This window comes from Cibotium barometz, chromosome 9 (assembly GCF_041138505.1).
Source record: "Cibotium barometz isolate CiBa-2024 chromosome 9, ASM4113850v1, whole genome shotgun sequence".
Classification (NCBI taxonomy): Eukaryota; Viridiplantae; Streptophyta; class Polypodiopsida; order Cyatheales; family Cibotiaceae; genus Cibotium; species Cibotium barometz.
In genome coordinates, this window is record NC_141054.1 from 6,788,529 (window position 1) to 6,802,284 (window position 13,756).

General features: G+C 43.4%; 1 protein-coding gene across 4 annotated transcripts in view; it reads right to left on the reverse strand.

The window, feature by feature from the left end:
• The window catches only part of LOC147635202 (glutaminyl-peptide cyclotransferase-like), a 38,657-nt gene extending 27,138 nt beyond the window's left edge, over positions 1-11,519 (reverse strand). Inside the window, exons 1-6 of one of the 4 annotated variants that reach the window (XR_015266613.1) lie at positions 11,100-11,513; positions 10,942-11,022; positions 10,788-10,844; positions 9,047-9,082; positions 7,651-7,715; positions 7,437-7,500 (exon numbers count right to left, since the gene is read on the reverse strand). Coding sequence is in view for 2 of the 4 variants with exons in the window: in XM_086802414.1 (XP_086658540.1) it covers positions 7,437-7,500; positions 7,651-7,715; positions 9,047-9,082; positions 10,788-10,844; positions 10,942-11,022; positions 11,100-11,342 (546 nt within the window). In the remaining 2 variants the exon portion in view is untranslated. Of the gene's footprint in view, positions 1-7,436; positions 7,501-7,650; positions 7,716-9,046; positions 9,083-10,787; positions 10,845-10,941; positions 11,023-11,099 lie in introns of all 4 variants that reach the window. The other 3 variants (XR_015266614.1, XM_086802414.1, XM_086802413.1) reach the window with 3 other exon arrangements.
• Positions 11,520-13,756: the final 2,237 nt, after the last annotated feature.

Consider the following 13,756-nt stretch of genomic DNA (forward strand, 5'->3'; position numbering starts at 1 on the left):
CTTCCGATTCACTGGCTTTCTAGAAATTTCAGCAAGTGTATTGCTCCCGTGGATATCCACAATGAACTCACAAAGGCCCGCATAATCATAATCAATGCAATGACCATAAGATTGAGTAAGTAGGTCACCTCTTTTGTCCATTTTGACACCCAAATCTCTCATCATGGACTGAAGCATTCCATCATGCACGCATATGCCCGGGTGCTCAAGCATCATAACCATACCCTTTTGGACACTATTCTCAATCAATCCATAGCATGAATAACCTTTATCATCCAAGTATAACACCTCCTTGGGCTGATTGCTTTGTAGCCAAAGTATTAATGCCAAAGGCATCTTCAAAGAAATCCTTTTTGCCCTTACATGCATGTACCAAGTAGCCTTCCCTTGTTGTTGACAACCACCATAAGCATAAGGATCAAATGGTAGACTCTTCTTTACATTGCAATCCACAATCCATGCAAACATCATAACCTCTTATAGGTAACATCCTTCCACTTCATTCAATATACATTGCATCCCACTTCGAAGTTCATGATGTAGGCCATCAACAAACTTTTTCACTACTTCGTTTGTCATAGTCATGAATGAAGAAGGAGAGATACCAAAACTTCTCGGCATAGTCTTGTAATCTACCATTCACGATTCATACAATGATTGCCAACCAACTTCATATCATGTAAATGCACAAAGTGTTGACCAAGAAGTATACAAAATCTTTCCAATCCATCTTACCTTGCTCCACAAAGAAGGATATCTCGGAATGGTGGTAGTGGTTGGAGAAGCTTCTTTAGATGACTTCCAGAGTGGCAGAGAGGATACATCAGCCTTATAAGTACTCTTGTGAAAACTTTGGCTAGCATACTTTTCTTCATAAGTCTCAATTAAGATCATTGCTAGGCTTTTAAGTCTTCACATTAACCCTAATATTTGGCGTCAATCCCTTGATTTACTTGATAATCTTGAAGTGCTTACCAAAGTCATCCACATGCAACATGAGCTTGACAAACTTATGAGTGTATCCCCTTCCACTTCCCGTTTGTTCTAAATCATACGAGCTTGTCCTTTTAAAGTGTAAAGTGAAGATCTCTCTCATCTCTTTCTTGAAGGCCTCCAAAGAACTGACCACATAACCATCACTTGGCAATTCTCGCTACCAAGCATGAGCATAGTCTTCCAAATGTAGAGTGGTGAAGTAGACTTTCCTCTTCTCACTTCTTGGACTAATCTCGAAGTACATGCCCAATTTGTTGACCTATTCTTCGAAATGCTCATTGGACATGCTCTCACCATCAAACTTTGTGAAGTTAACATTGTCTTTCACTCCTTTGAATTCATCATTTATCCCTTTGGTTATTGTTCCTTAGTTATCCGAATTCACACGAGCATTAGTGGTCTCCTATCCCAAGTACCATTGATAAATCGGTTCTTCAATCACCACTCCTTTGCCTTCGCCATGCACAATTGGAGGAGATACTTTGACCTTGTGGAATTCTTTGCCAAGATAAGCAAATCCACCCTTGATTTCTTATACAATATACTCGTCTCCTATCAAACATTTATTCAATCATGTTTTGCATGACTTGCACGATAGTTTGCAAGTCATTTGAAACATGTGTATAATCAAAAGTGGAATTTAGCAAAGTTAGCTTCTCATGTAACGCCTCACCTTGCACTTGACCATCCTCATTAATCACTTGAGCGGTTCCGAATTCATTGGCACTTGTATCAGCATGATCCTCAATTTGTTTTTGATCTTTAGATGCTTTGCTCGGCTTTTTTCTATTCACCATATTCATTTGTAGCTTTAGGAAGGTTGAAAAACACACATTTGGATGTAAACGACTCAAACGGAGTCAAAATTCAACGTGTTATACCTTGCCACATCCTTAATAACGAGACAAATACTTGTACTATCTTGGATCTCAGTTTTCAGAAGTGCTATATCTCTCTGTTTTGTATTCTGTGCCACATGACCACTTTCCGGTAAACTATTCAAACGAGCTCCGATTTGTGCATTATTTACATTGCCGCATAGGTCTTGATGAGTAGATTAAAGATCCTCAAAAACAGTTTTGGAAAAGTAAAACCCCTGTTGACCAAAGTTGACTTATCAAAAAAGTCAACCACTAGGGTTTGACCAAGTTCTCGACCTCCGATTTGAATACTTAATAGCTTGACGGGTAGCCCTAAGTGTGAGGAACAAGATTCTAAGCTTGGTTTCAAATAAAAAATTAGGGCTTTTGACTAAATTAGGGTTTTTTCAAAAAATAGTCAAAGAGAGATTTGGTCAAAAGTTGCTATGACCATTACATCCAAACTACCAAATCTCATTTCCCAAAGCATTTGCATAACCAAAGCACCACTTTCGTCTAATTGCAACTCACAATTTGACCTCAATTTGTAAAAATTTTGCCATGATTTGTAACAAAATGTGTGGTACTCCACAAAATTGAGGTCAAATTTTGACTTGTGATTGGATGCAAATGCTTTGGGATATGAGATTTACTGGTTCACATGCAAAGGTCATAAAATTTTTTAACCAAATCTCTTTTTGACTGTTTTTAGGCAAACCCTAATTCATTCAAAAATCCTAATTGGTGATTTGAAACCAAGCGTAGAATCTTGTTCCTCACACTTGAGACTACTCATTAAATCATCAAGCATTCAAATCGGAGGTTAGGGACTTAGTCAAACCCTAACAATTGACTTTTTTGACAAGTCAACTCTTGTCAACTCTTGTCAACAGAGGGTTGACATTTCTAAACTTGTTTTTGAAGATCCCTAACCTACTCATCAAGACCTACGCAGCGATGTAAAGAATGCACAAATCGGAGGCCGTTTGAATAGTGTACCAGAAAGTGGACGTGTGGTACGGAATCCAAAACAGAGAGACAGCACTTCTTAAGACTCATATTGAGGGTAGAACAAGTATTCGTCTCGTCATTACGGACATGTCAAGCTGTAGCATGTCGAATTCCAACTTCGTTTGAGCCATTTACACCTAAATTAGTGTTTCTCAATCTTTCCAAAGCTACAAATGAACATGGGGAATAGAGAAAGATTGGGCAAACCATCTCAAGATCCAAAACAAATGGAGGATCATGTTAATACAAGTGTTAATGAAGTCGGGGCCACTAAGTGATTAATGAGAATCGTCAAGTGCAAGATAAGGCATCACATGAGTCGTCGACTTTGCCAAATTTTGCTTTTGATCATACACGTCTCAAATGACTTGCAAGCTATCATGCAAGTCATGCAAAATATGATTAAAGGCATGTTTGATCGATTTGATAGGAGACAAGAGTACATTGCATAAGAAATCAAGGATGGATTTGCTTATCTTGGCGAAGAATTTCACAAGGTCAAAGTACCTCCTCCAATTGTGCATGGCAAAGGCAAAGAAGTGGTGATTGAAGAACCAATTGTCAATGGTACTTGGAATAGAAGACCAACCAATGCCCGTGTGAATTTGGGTGAGGACAATAAGCATTTCGAAGAATAGACCAACAAATTGGACATGTACTTCAAGAAGTCACGCTCTGGGCTGTCTCGAACTCGATCTGGTAGTGACCACGGCCCAATAGCTGAACGTCCAGGATCTTGCCCACATCTGCAAGAAGGCAGGCCTGGAGAAGATCCCGGATCTCCCCTCTGCTGGGGCGAGTGTCAACTATACGGCAGATGGTGGAATGTGCCTGGAGGCGTTTCACCTCTGCGGTGAGGCTCGCTTCCTCTTCTGGCGAAAGAGAAAGCCTGATGGGGGTATCCTCAGGGGTGGGCGAGGGGGCTGCGGAAGAGTCCCTCTGAGGTGGGGCGGGAGGAGCCTCCATCAGAGTCTGAAGCTATGTCGAAGGCAGAGCGAATGCGGAGAGACCTGCAAGAGCCGAGCTGCACACAAAGGGCGGAGAGGGAAGGCGGAAGGTTAAAATTTTTTTTTAAAAAAACCCAGGGGCAGAAAAAAACAAGAAAGAAGGGGGGGGGGGGGGGGGTAAGGCGGCGAAGAAAGAACCCTGGGGGGGGGGGGGGGGGGGGGGGGGGGGGGGAGCAGCGCGAAAGGGGGGGTGGGGGGAAAGAGAGGGTTGGCAGAGGGGGGGCCGGGACGCTGAAGAGGGGAGGGGGGCGCGAAGGCGATGAGCAGGGGGCGGCGGGCACTTCAGCGCAAGAAAAACAGGCGGAGGGGGGGCGCAAACGCGAGGGCAGGCCGCGGGGGGGGGGGGGGGGGAGGGGGGCGCGTGGGCGGGAAGGGGGAAGGCGTGCAGGCAGTAGCGCGAGCAGGGGGGAGAGCGGGAGCTTCAGCGAGCACCGAAATCGGAATAATGGTCTTATATACTACAAGGACAAGGTCTACTTGGTGCCTTACTCATCATATAAGCAAAAGGTTATGAAAGAAATGCATGCAACTCCTATGAAAGGCCACTTGGGAATTTTCAAAACCTATGACAAGATTAGAAAGAGCTTCTTTTAGAAGGAATGTGGAAGGACATACATGCATTTGTGTCAAAGTGTATGCCTTGCCAACTTAACAAATATTTTACTCATAAGCCGAATGGTTTATTACAACCTTTGCCTATCCCCAAAGGCAAATGGAATCACATTTCTATGGACTTTTGTAAGCCCAACGGGGCGTGCCGTGACAGACTCAACCACATGTCCAAGAGATAAAGATATATATAGAGAGAGAGAGGAGCCAGAGAAGGGAATAGGGATCTTGCACAATACACCACATTGAGTGGGAAACAGGCCCCGCCCCCTTTCAAGAATTTATTCAGCAACAATCCACGGGCACGCTGGCCAGGATCAATACAATCAATGAATACAAAACAAACAGATATGCCGATGTAGGATATCCAAGTCGATGTTGATGTCAAGACACAAGATCTCTGATACTGAGCACACCACGGAGATGACCCACAAGTATCTCTCACTAGGCTAGTACCAAATCTAAATCCAATGCATCCAAGTCCAATGAGTCCAAATCCGAATCCAAGTCCAAATCCAAGTCCATACAGGAGCTGGCCGACTTGCTCTAAAAGGCTCACGACTAGCTAATAATAAACAAGTGAAAAATGGGTGGCCAACCCTACAACCAAGGGCCCTGAACAGAGGGGAAAAAATATGGTGCTACCCGGGATAAATCTAGGCACCCCTGATACACAACTTGGGCACAATACCAGGAGATGAATAATGCTAACACATACACCACGTGCAACGTTCACATGCACTTTCAGGGAGCAAGTGTATCCATACATATGGCACACACATACTGCCAAATGGCAAGACTGAGTTCCAAGCATGTTTGGCAGAGTTTCCTACGGATATAGATGTCTTTGTAGTGGATTCTGTAGAGAACTACACGTTTGCACCACACCACGAGATTCAATCAGAGTACTACTTCCCTGAGCAATTAATGATTTTTTATTTAATTTTTGGGATTTATGCAATGTAAATTTAATGTCATCTTCTTTGTAAGTATTGATTAATTTGCAACCCTCCCCCCTGCCCACCCCCCCCTCAGATTGCGATCATGGTGCACATTAGTTACTGCCATGTGGAGATGGATGTGGATGGAGTGGCAGTACCCAGATTCGCGCATCATCATTAGGGAGAATCACTTCTACGTCAGCAATTATCGCTTGCATGATGCACACTTGGTATATCATTGCTTCTCTCTCCACCACGATTCTTTCTTGAGAGAGCGTCGTATCACTTGTGGTGCGCAGTTTAAGAGCGCACCACATTTCTATTGGCTTTACAAAAGGCATTGTCAAACGGGCATTGAGATCGTTTTGAAAATTTATCCGGACTCGCACGGGAAGGGGGAGCATGATAGAGCGGGCGCATGCGTCAAACACGCTCTTCGGCATTACCATCTTTGGCATGATGCAGGCAGATTTGGAGGTGCAGTCCATAGGGTGGGTTGGTATTCTCGGCATAGCATCTTCATATCCCTACTGTGAGGTTGGAGTTGTGAGGAGGCATTGTTGGTGTGTGGATGGTAGCATGATCGATCTCACATCGCATGATTATGAAACAGTTTTGCAGGCACTCTTGGACTCCATTCCATTAGGAGCACGATAGCGAAAAACCCCAGGATCTTCACTCCACATTTTTCATGCTTTTATGGGGCATGTATGGATGGCAACTACACAAATTGTACTATGTTAGCATGGGTTGATCATTGGTTTGAGCAGGTGTTGACCACCGTGCGTCATCCACATCCTGTGCTGCCCCTAGTACCTGCAGGCCCAGTTCATTCGGCAGACTATGACACGTTGATAGTACAAAAGGGTGATTATTTTTCAGTCATTGCTGATGAGGATAAGGAGGGGGGTGATTATTATTTCATGAGATGCACTAGGTCAAAGTGAATCCTCAACAATGACACAGTGGATGAGCACGGGTTTCACTTTGGTGGACATAGCATGATTGTGACAGGGTGTTCCTGCCAGCAGGTCGGCCAAGTAGGGAGATTCATTCACTTTCAGCAGTGGAAGTGGGATTTAGAGGCCTTTCAGTTTTCCCATGTAGAGGTTGCGGTCAAGCTTGAGTACGCAGCACCAAACGTGGATCTCAGCCACGTTGGTCCCTTTCACCTAAATCTACCACACACTGATTCAGCTCCTAGGGAAGCTCCTGAAGGAGATCCTATAGTATTAGTAGAAAAGCACATGACAAAAAGCAGCATTTCCCACTGTAGCAACCGTGCTTCAAAGCACTTAGCCAAAGAGGTCCAGCTCTGAGCCATCACTAGGATCACACATACCTAGAACCACCCTAAATAACCTACTTGAGATCTGGCGATGATAACCGCAATAATTCTGGCTAGCTGCTTACCTACCAGACATAGGTTCCCATTTGAAACCACCTTCGAGCCTAAAGTCTAAATTGCTGTGAGCCAGCCCTGCCTTGGTGTCCCAGACAACCAAGACGTACCCCCAAATTGTGGCCCTGAGGTCCCACACTCCGGCAAACATCTCTCCCGATGGGTTTAATAAGTAAGCCTAGCATTCTTTTATAGACCAGCCCTCTCGCAAATATTAGCACTTAGCCTTGTCCTTAGGCTTTTTGCCTTTTTTAGGCGCTAGTCTGCTTTGAATGTGACTCGCGCCAATACTTGCTAGGGTCCAGCAGCACCTAAGCCGGCTAAGTCATAACCCTGATCATGGGTTAGCTTTTAACCCTAAACCTAAGCCTAGTTGAGGTCATCTAACCAGCACTTAACACTGGTCTCAACCCAGTTTTGGATGTAACAGTGTGTCAGTATGTGTGTGTGTGTGTGCATGTACTTGTGGATAGGTGTGCCTGCATGCAATAATGCATGGGCAGGTGCGCATGCATGTATGTGTTTACCGGCATGAGACAAAGAGTTACTCAACCTACTTCCATATGTGCTGCCTAGCCTGGAGAGAATATTTACTAGATGCTATCATTACCAGACTCAAAGTACTCTCATCATAAATAAAACCGAACGTGACCCTCCAAGCAACCTGAAACAACCTGCAAGCCAGTAAGAAAAAGAGGGCTTAGAACCCTTTTCAAGTCACAATAACTGCTTAGATGGTTGGATTTGACAAGTTTATTGTCATCTTTATCTACAAGCTTGAGACCAAAAGTTGCAAACACATGCTGTTGCATGGGGAAAAAAACCTGTGATTTAAAAGAGTGAGACCTTCACCAAAGTACTTATCCTCCATTTGATGGAGCTGCAAAACCTGACCATTCCAAAAGTGTATTAGATCAACAATCTTGACCTGATTCAGAAAATCAATGTTTGATTAGCAAAAGGTGAGTTGTAAATTATCTAGTTATAGTAGCATGATCAGACTTCACCACAAAACCCTTTTAAGGTCCATGTGCAGCTGTAAATCATGTAGTGTAGTAGCATGATCAGACTCCATCACAAGACCCTTCTAAGGCTCCCATATGCAGCTGTTGTGGTGCATCCATTATGGTCACCTTAAACTATATGAATAATTTCTTTACGTTCCTTTGTTATTATTTATGTCTACAAATGACCCATAGGGTCTATGAGACCAAAAGTAGTACATGTGATCTGTAAGTAACTGTATGCCAGACCACCTGTGTGGTTATTCCACCACCCTACTCCTCCCCCATCCCCCCCCCCCCCCCCCCCCCCCCGCCTTATGAGATAGCCTTCTCCTCATAGAGCGGCCAGCCGGAGGGGAAGTGCATCTTTCTCCATCTTCTCCCTATACATGAGGCGAGTTTGTATCTAGCCCTTCGGGTTTCGGGGTTGTATTTAGCCCATTGTAGCTGTTTTTCATTAACTAATAATAGAAGGATCTTTTTCCCGAAAAAAAAAGTAACTGTATGCCAACAAAACATGATAGGAAAAACTAGCTACCCAAAAAACAGAACCCATAAACTATGTCTCTCCTGCATGTACAATGGAATAAACCCAACCAATCATGTGGCATCCTTATCAAGAGCCTAATAGGTGGCGTCAATGTCAACCTCTTCAGAGCCGCTCTATGGGGCTGGAGTATGCCCCTCCCATAATCTAGAACTGGAGAGAAGAGGGTCCAGATCTCAAGGCTCAGGGACATCTAGCTCTTTGAAGAATCTGTGCTCTCTCTCTCTCTCATGACACCACGTGTGCAGGTCATAGTATCAATGAAACACGTTTCCTAAGTTTTGCAGGAAAAGAAACGTTTCCTACATTTTAAAACTTATTTTAATCAGCTTTTTTTAACATTGAATTTTGGGAGTCTATTCATTGAGTTTTTCAAAAATTTCACGCACCACTTGGCCTTCTAGAGAATGCAATCACCTTTGACGTCAGAAAAGGTGATTGCATCCTTTTCTAGAGTTGGGGTCATCACCTTTTCTGTTGATGATTCCAAATCTTATACTAACTTTTTTTCTCAAAAAAGAAAAAAGAGCACAAAAAATGTTGGTGCTATTCCATCTGTATCTCCCATATCCTCCACACGCCTTTGACATAACATCTGAAATAAGTTTTTACAGTCTTTAAAGAGCTTATAACGCTAAAAAAACAAGGAGTCCAGGTGTAAGTCCGCACCTCTCCACTTCTTACATGCACTCTTCGCACAGATGACTGCAATGTACAGTACCAAATAGAGAGCTTTTAGTAAAAATATTAAAGCACAGCATGACTATCAATGATTTTACGAAAATAATGACTACATCAACCATATCAGACAAGACACAACTTTTGGGAAAAGAACCCAAAAATAAAACTCATAGCCACTATGTGACCCACATCCAAGCTGTCATCATCAGCAGCAGGATTGCAAGCATGTTTTGGAGGCTCCTGGGCAGCCTAAGCTGAGGATAGGTGGCCCACAGACGCAGCCACAAGAATCAGCCATGTGTGAGCAAGTTTGGGTAGCTGAACAATGATTGGGGAGCTTAACCATGGAGTTAAGTACCCCGGTGTGGACGCCAATAGGTTGAGTGTTACGTACCTAGTACTAACCCTTGGGATTAAGGACTAATCCAACTAAGGTAGGGGAACCCTGGGACTAGGAAACACAGGTGGAATCAAGAGGCTAAGGTTCAAATTTAATAAATCCAAGGTTACTGGCTATTTATGACCGGACTGTTATTTATAGCAGCAATACACACTATATAAATGAGTCTTTGGTTATAATTGATTCAAGAGACTAACTCTTGCCATGGACATGGCGGAATCAAGAGGCTAAGGTTCAAATTTAATAAATCCAAGGTTACTGGCTATTTATGAACGGATTGTTATTTATAGCAACAATAAGCACTATATAAATGAGTCTTTGGTTATTATTGATTCAGTGTGGTGTGGACCTAGACCAAGAGGCTCACTCTTGCCATGGACATGGTGGATCATCACGGGTAGTCTTGCCGAGGGCCATTGTGGGCAGGCACTGATGATATGGGACGCCAAGGCTGACTGCCATGGACCAGTGGGAGTGGAACCTTAGCCCCCGGCTCAGGAGTGGTTTATGGACGTGATCCTAAGGTTGGGTGGTGAGCTTGCATGCACCCTTCTTTGTTTCTTCTAACCTTGTTTTGGCCTCTGTACTAGCGATGATCTTGGAAGGATCTTACATTTGGTATTAGAGCCATCCTAATCACGGAGGCAGAAGCAAAGCAAGGTTTGTGTGTCTGGCATTCTAGGAATTGTGTTGCGAGGCCCAGGTATTTTTCTTGGTGTTGCTTTTATGGTTCAAGCATTGGTGCTTTTATGTTTCTGTGTCATGGAAGGGTGTATGGTCCTGAGGGTAGGTGTCACATGCACTCTGCATTGTAGTGCATGGTGACAAGATGGCTCATCATCAGTGCAACATTGTATAGCAGTAGAACCCTTTAGGATTGGATATTTGTCGTACACTGTGACCCCATTGTAATCCTCAGTCCACGATATGTCAAGCACGAGCTACGTAGGTCATTCTTCAGTCTTAGAGAGTCAGTCGGTCAGTCAAAGTCCCTTAACCCACTTAAGAGGGAATCATTCATGCATATAGAAGTCATAGAAGCCTGGACCTCCAGGACCTCCTCATCCACAGACAAACACCTTTACCACTTGAGCTATGGCCTCATTGGCAATCAACTTGTTAGCTTCGTGTACATTAAGGCACCAACAAACCATTTATATAACATGTATGACTAAATAACCCAAGAAAATTGATATTGGAGCAGCAAGGACAGCATGGCATTGCTATCCCTAGAATGTATCATGTATGACTCAATAAACCATGTATTGTTGCCATATGTAGCAAGAAGATCAAGAGATTGAAGAATTTGTCTGTGTTTTTTTCACATACCGATCCATATATGCCTGTGGACTCGTACAATGTGTCGTTTCCGGCATACACAAGGCCCTAGGGAAAGGGAAACTCAGGGACCAAAACAAAATTACTAGAAAATATCTAAAACAGATCAAAAAATAATGTTCGTTTTTTTCTGGATCCAGCTTACTTGAGTGAAAGCTGTTGGATCATGATTGAACTCATTCACGATCTCGTACGAATACACTCCGTACGTAATTTCCTTAACCTCCTGAACATGCGAAGAAATTAGGCAGTAATTTCCTTGATTAATCCAGATTATTGCAGGGCGAAACCAGTTGCTAATACCTGCGGTGCTGTGATCTGATTCGCAACAGACTGAGCTCCGATTGGGAAGAAAGGGAACCCTCGGTATGCAGTGTAGCCTACCAATACTACGAGAATTGAGAGAGGAATCAAAATTATAAGCAATTGTCTCCTTGAATGATAAAAATGGACAGTCAAGGCGCCCTGGCCTGCGTCCACTGCCTTAGAGGATGAGGATGATGCATTCATCACCCTACCACGATGATGAGATCTGCGCGAAGGCATACCACCACTACCACCATATGTATGTATGTAGGTTAACTACTACATACTTACTAGGGGAAGTTCATATCGTAGCAACAAAACGAAACATTGAAGATGCTGGCCCCCTTGCAAGTAAGGCTTCCTTTTTTCTTTACATCGAGAAAAGCCAAGTGGCTAACCTGTGCAAGCATCTTAGGCTACGCTGCGTCTGTTTTTATAACGATTGGGTAGCACCCTTTGAAAGCAAGCATCGAGAGAAGACCAAGTGGCTACCCAAGCTTCTTTTTTTTTTAAAGCATGTTACCCAAGCATGATTAAAACAGACACTGGTAAAAAAACGTAAGTATAAAAAAACAAAAGCATAAGTATAGAGCATTGCGTAAATACTCATACACTTACATCCTCTCAGGACCTTCCACACAACTTCCCAACAGCTTTATTAGATTCTTGTGTTGTACACTGATTATGAGATTGACTTCAATCATAAACTCACGCCTCCCTTGCTGGCTTCGTAAAGACAACAACATGCTGCCCATTTGGTAAAGTTCCCTAAAGACATGCAGTACACGACAAAACATTAGGTAGAGGAGCTACTGCAACCAAAGCTTGCGCGGCCTATAAGAAATCACCAAAATTTGTTTTGAAGACATGCATTACACGAGACAAAACATTAGGTAGAGGAGCTGCTGCAACCAAAGCTTGCGCGGCCTGTAAGAAATCACCAAGAAATTGTTTGCATTTTCTGTTGCATAGGAGAGGACGTTGGTCGGTCAAAAAGCATGTGGCACAAATCAGTTGGGCACCATATATTAAAGGGAAGAACGGTTCCATGAATTCCCTAGTTGGAAGAGGGCTTTATAGGTCGAGCCCTGTGGTAAGACACTCCTCCTCATCGTCCCTAAAGACTCAGAAAAGTTGGATTTACTGCGTGAGTTCGTGAGGAGGCCTCTGAAAACCAAGCCCTAGTGGATTGGGTCGTAGGGGGGATGGATGCACTTGGCATGCCCGTGGATTTCTTGCTAAGAAGCATATGCGACAACTTTACTTGTGCCGCCCAAGAGATGAGCTCATCCACTGAGCTCGGCATGTTCTCTTCAGAAGCAATCGCTCGGGTGCACTTCAGGTTGTCCTCATCCATCTTTAGCGCCAAGATTGACACACAACAAAGCAACCATATTATGGAATCCTCCAATGAAACCATACATCTTTTATGCCCCACTGCACAAGTGACCTAGTACCAAAGTGGCATGTGATCTTCCATGTACCAAAGTGGGATGTGATTTTCCATGTAGCAAATTGAAATGTAGAGATTCTCATCCATCTCCAAATCAAGTTGGTGACAATCCACCTATAACAAAGTGGGATGTGACTGTCCACCTAGAACAAAGTGGGATGTGACTATCTATGTGAGAAGAGAGCCGTGCAAGTAGAGGAGTGTTTCAATATCGTGAAGACTGCCCACCACCTCTTGCATCCTTTTGCAGACGTCTCCTTAAGGTCGAGATAATTGTCTTGCTCACCCAAGTCGCCTTCTTACTTTATCTAAAACATGGCCACCAATCTTTTGGGGGAAAATGATACTCCACGTTGCAAAGTTATTACCCTATCATTATTTTCTTGTTTTGTTTGCGATCTGGCGGTATAAAGTAGGTCCAAAGTCTCACACACCACTCCAATGTGCACACACATGAACCATTGACTCTCTCTCTCTCTCTCTCTCTCTCTCTCTCTCTCTCTCTCTCTCTCTCTCTCTCTCAAGTATGCACACGCACATCATCTCTTTAGAGACTCAAAGATGCTCATCCTCTCTTTAAAGGGGCATGTTAGGATGCGCTAAATCGTTTTAAACACATGTAGCATGAGGGCCACTCTCTGGATGCAATGACCTTTGCTTCCATCAAGAAAGCTTGTGGCAGCATAAGGGCAGCTGACAAAATGAAACAAATTCATGATAAGATTGCTAGATAAGGGTTGTTTGGAAATGATATGCTGCTTGGCAAGACTGTGCTTGATATGTATGCCAAGTGTGGTGCTCTCGCGTTGTACATATCTTGCAATCAGTGCACTCCAAGAGACAACATCCCAAGAAAGAAGCTCCTCAAGCATGCCCTCTTTAGGCTTAGCTATTTTAGCCACTTGCAGGAAAAGCTTTGGCTGCATCTTAATTTTGTTCCTAATTTGAATGTTTTTTTGCAGATTGCGGCCTTGGTTACGAGGTCGAAGATAACTCGTGCGCACCGATAGTAGTTTTAGCTCAACATTAATCAGCAAATCATGAAACAATATCACATGAGACTTGTTGCATCATCACTTCAATATCGCAAAGGCTGACAAAGGTATTCCTATTTTTCTCTCTTTTATATTCGAACAAACTAATGGCCACTTTCAACATTGAAGGTGTATCTTTGGTCCAATTTTGATACCAAGAGTGTTAT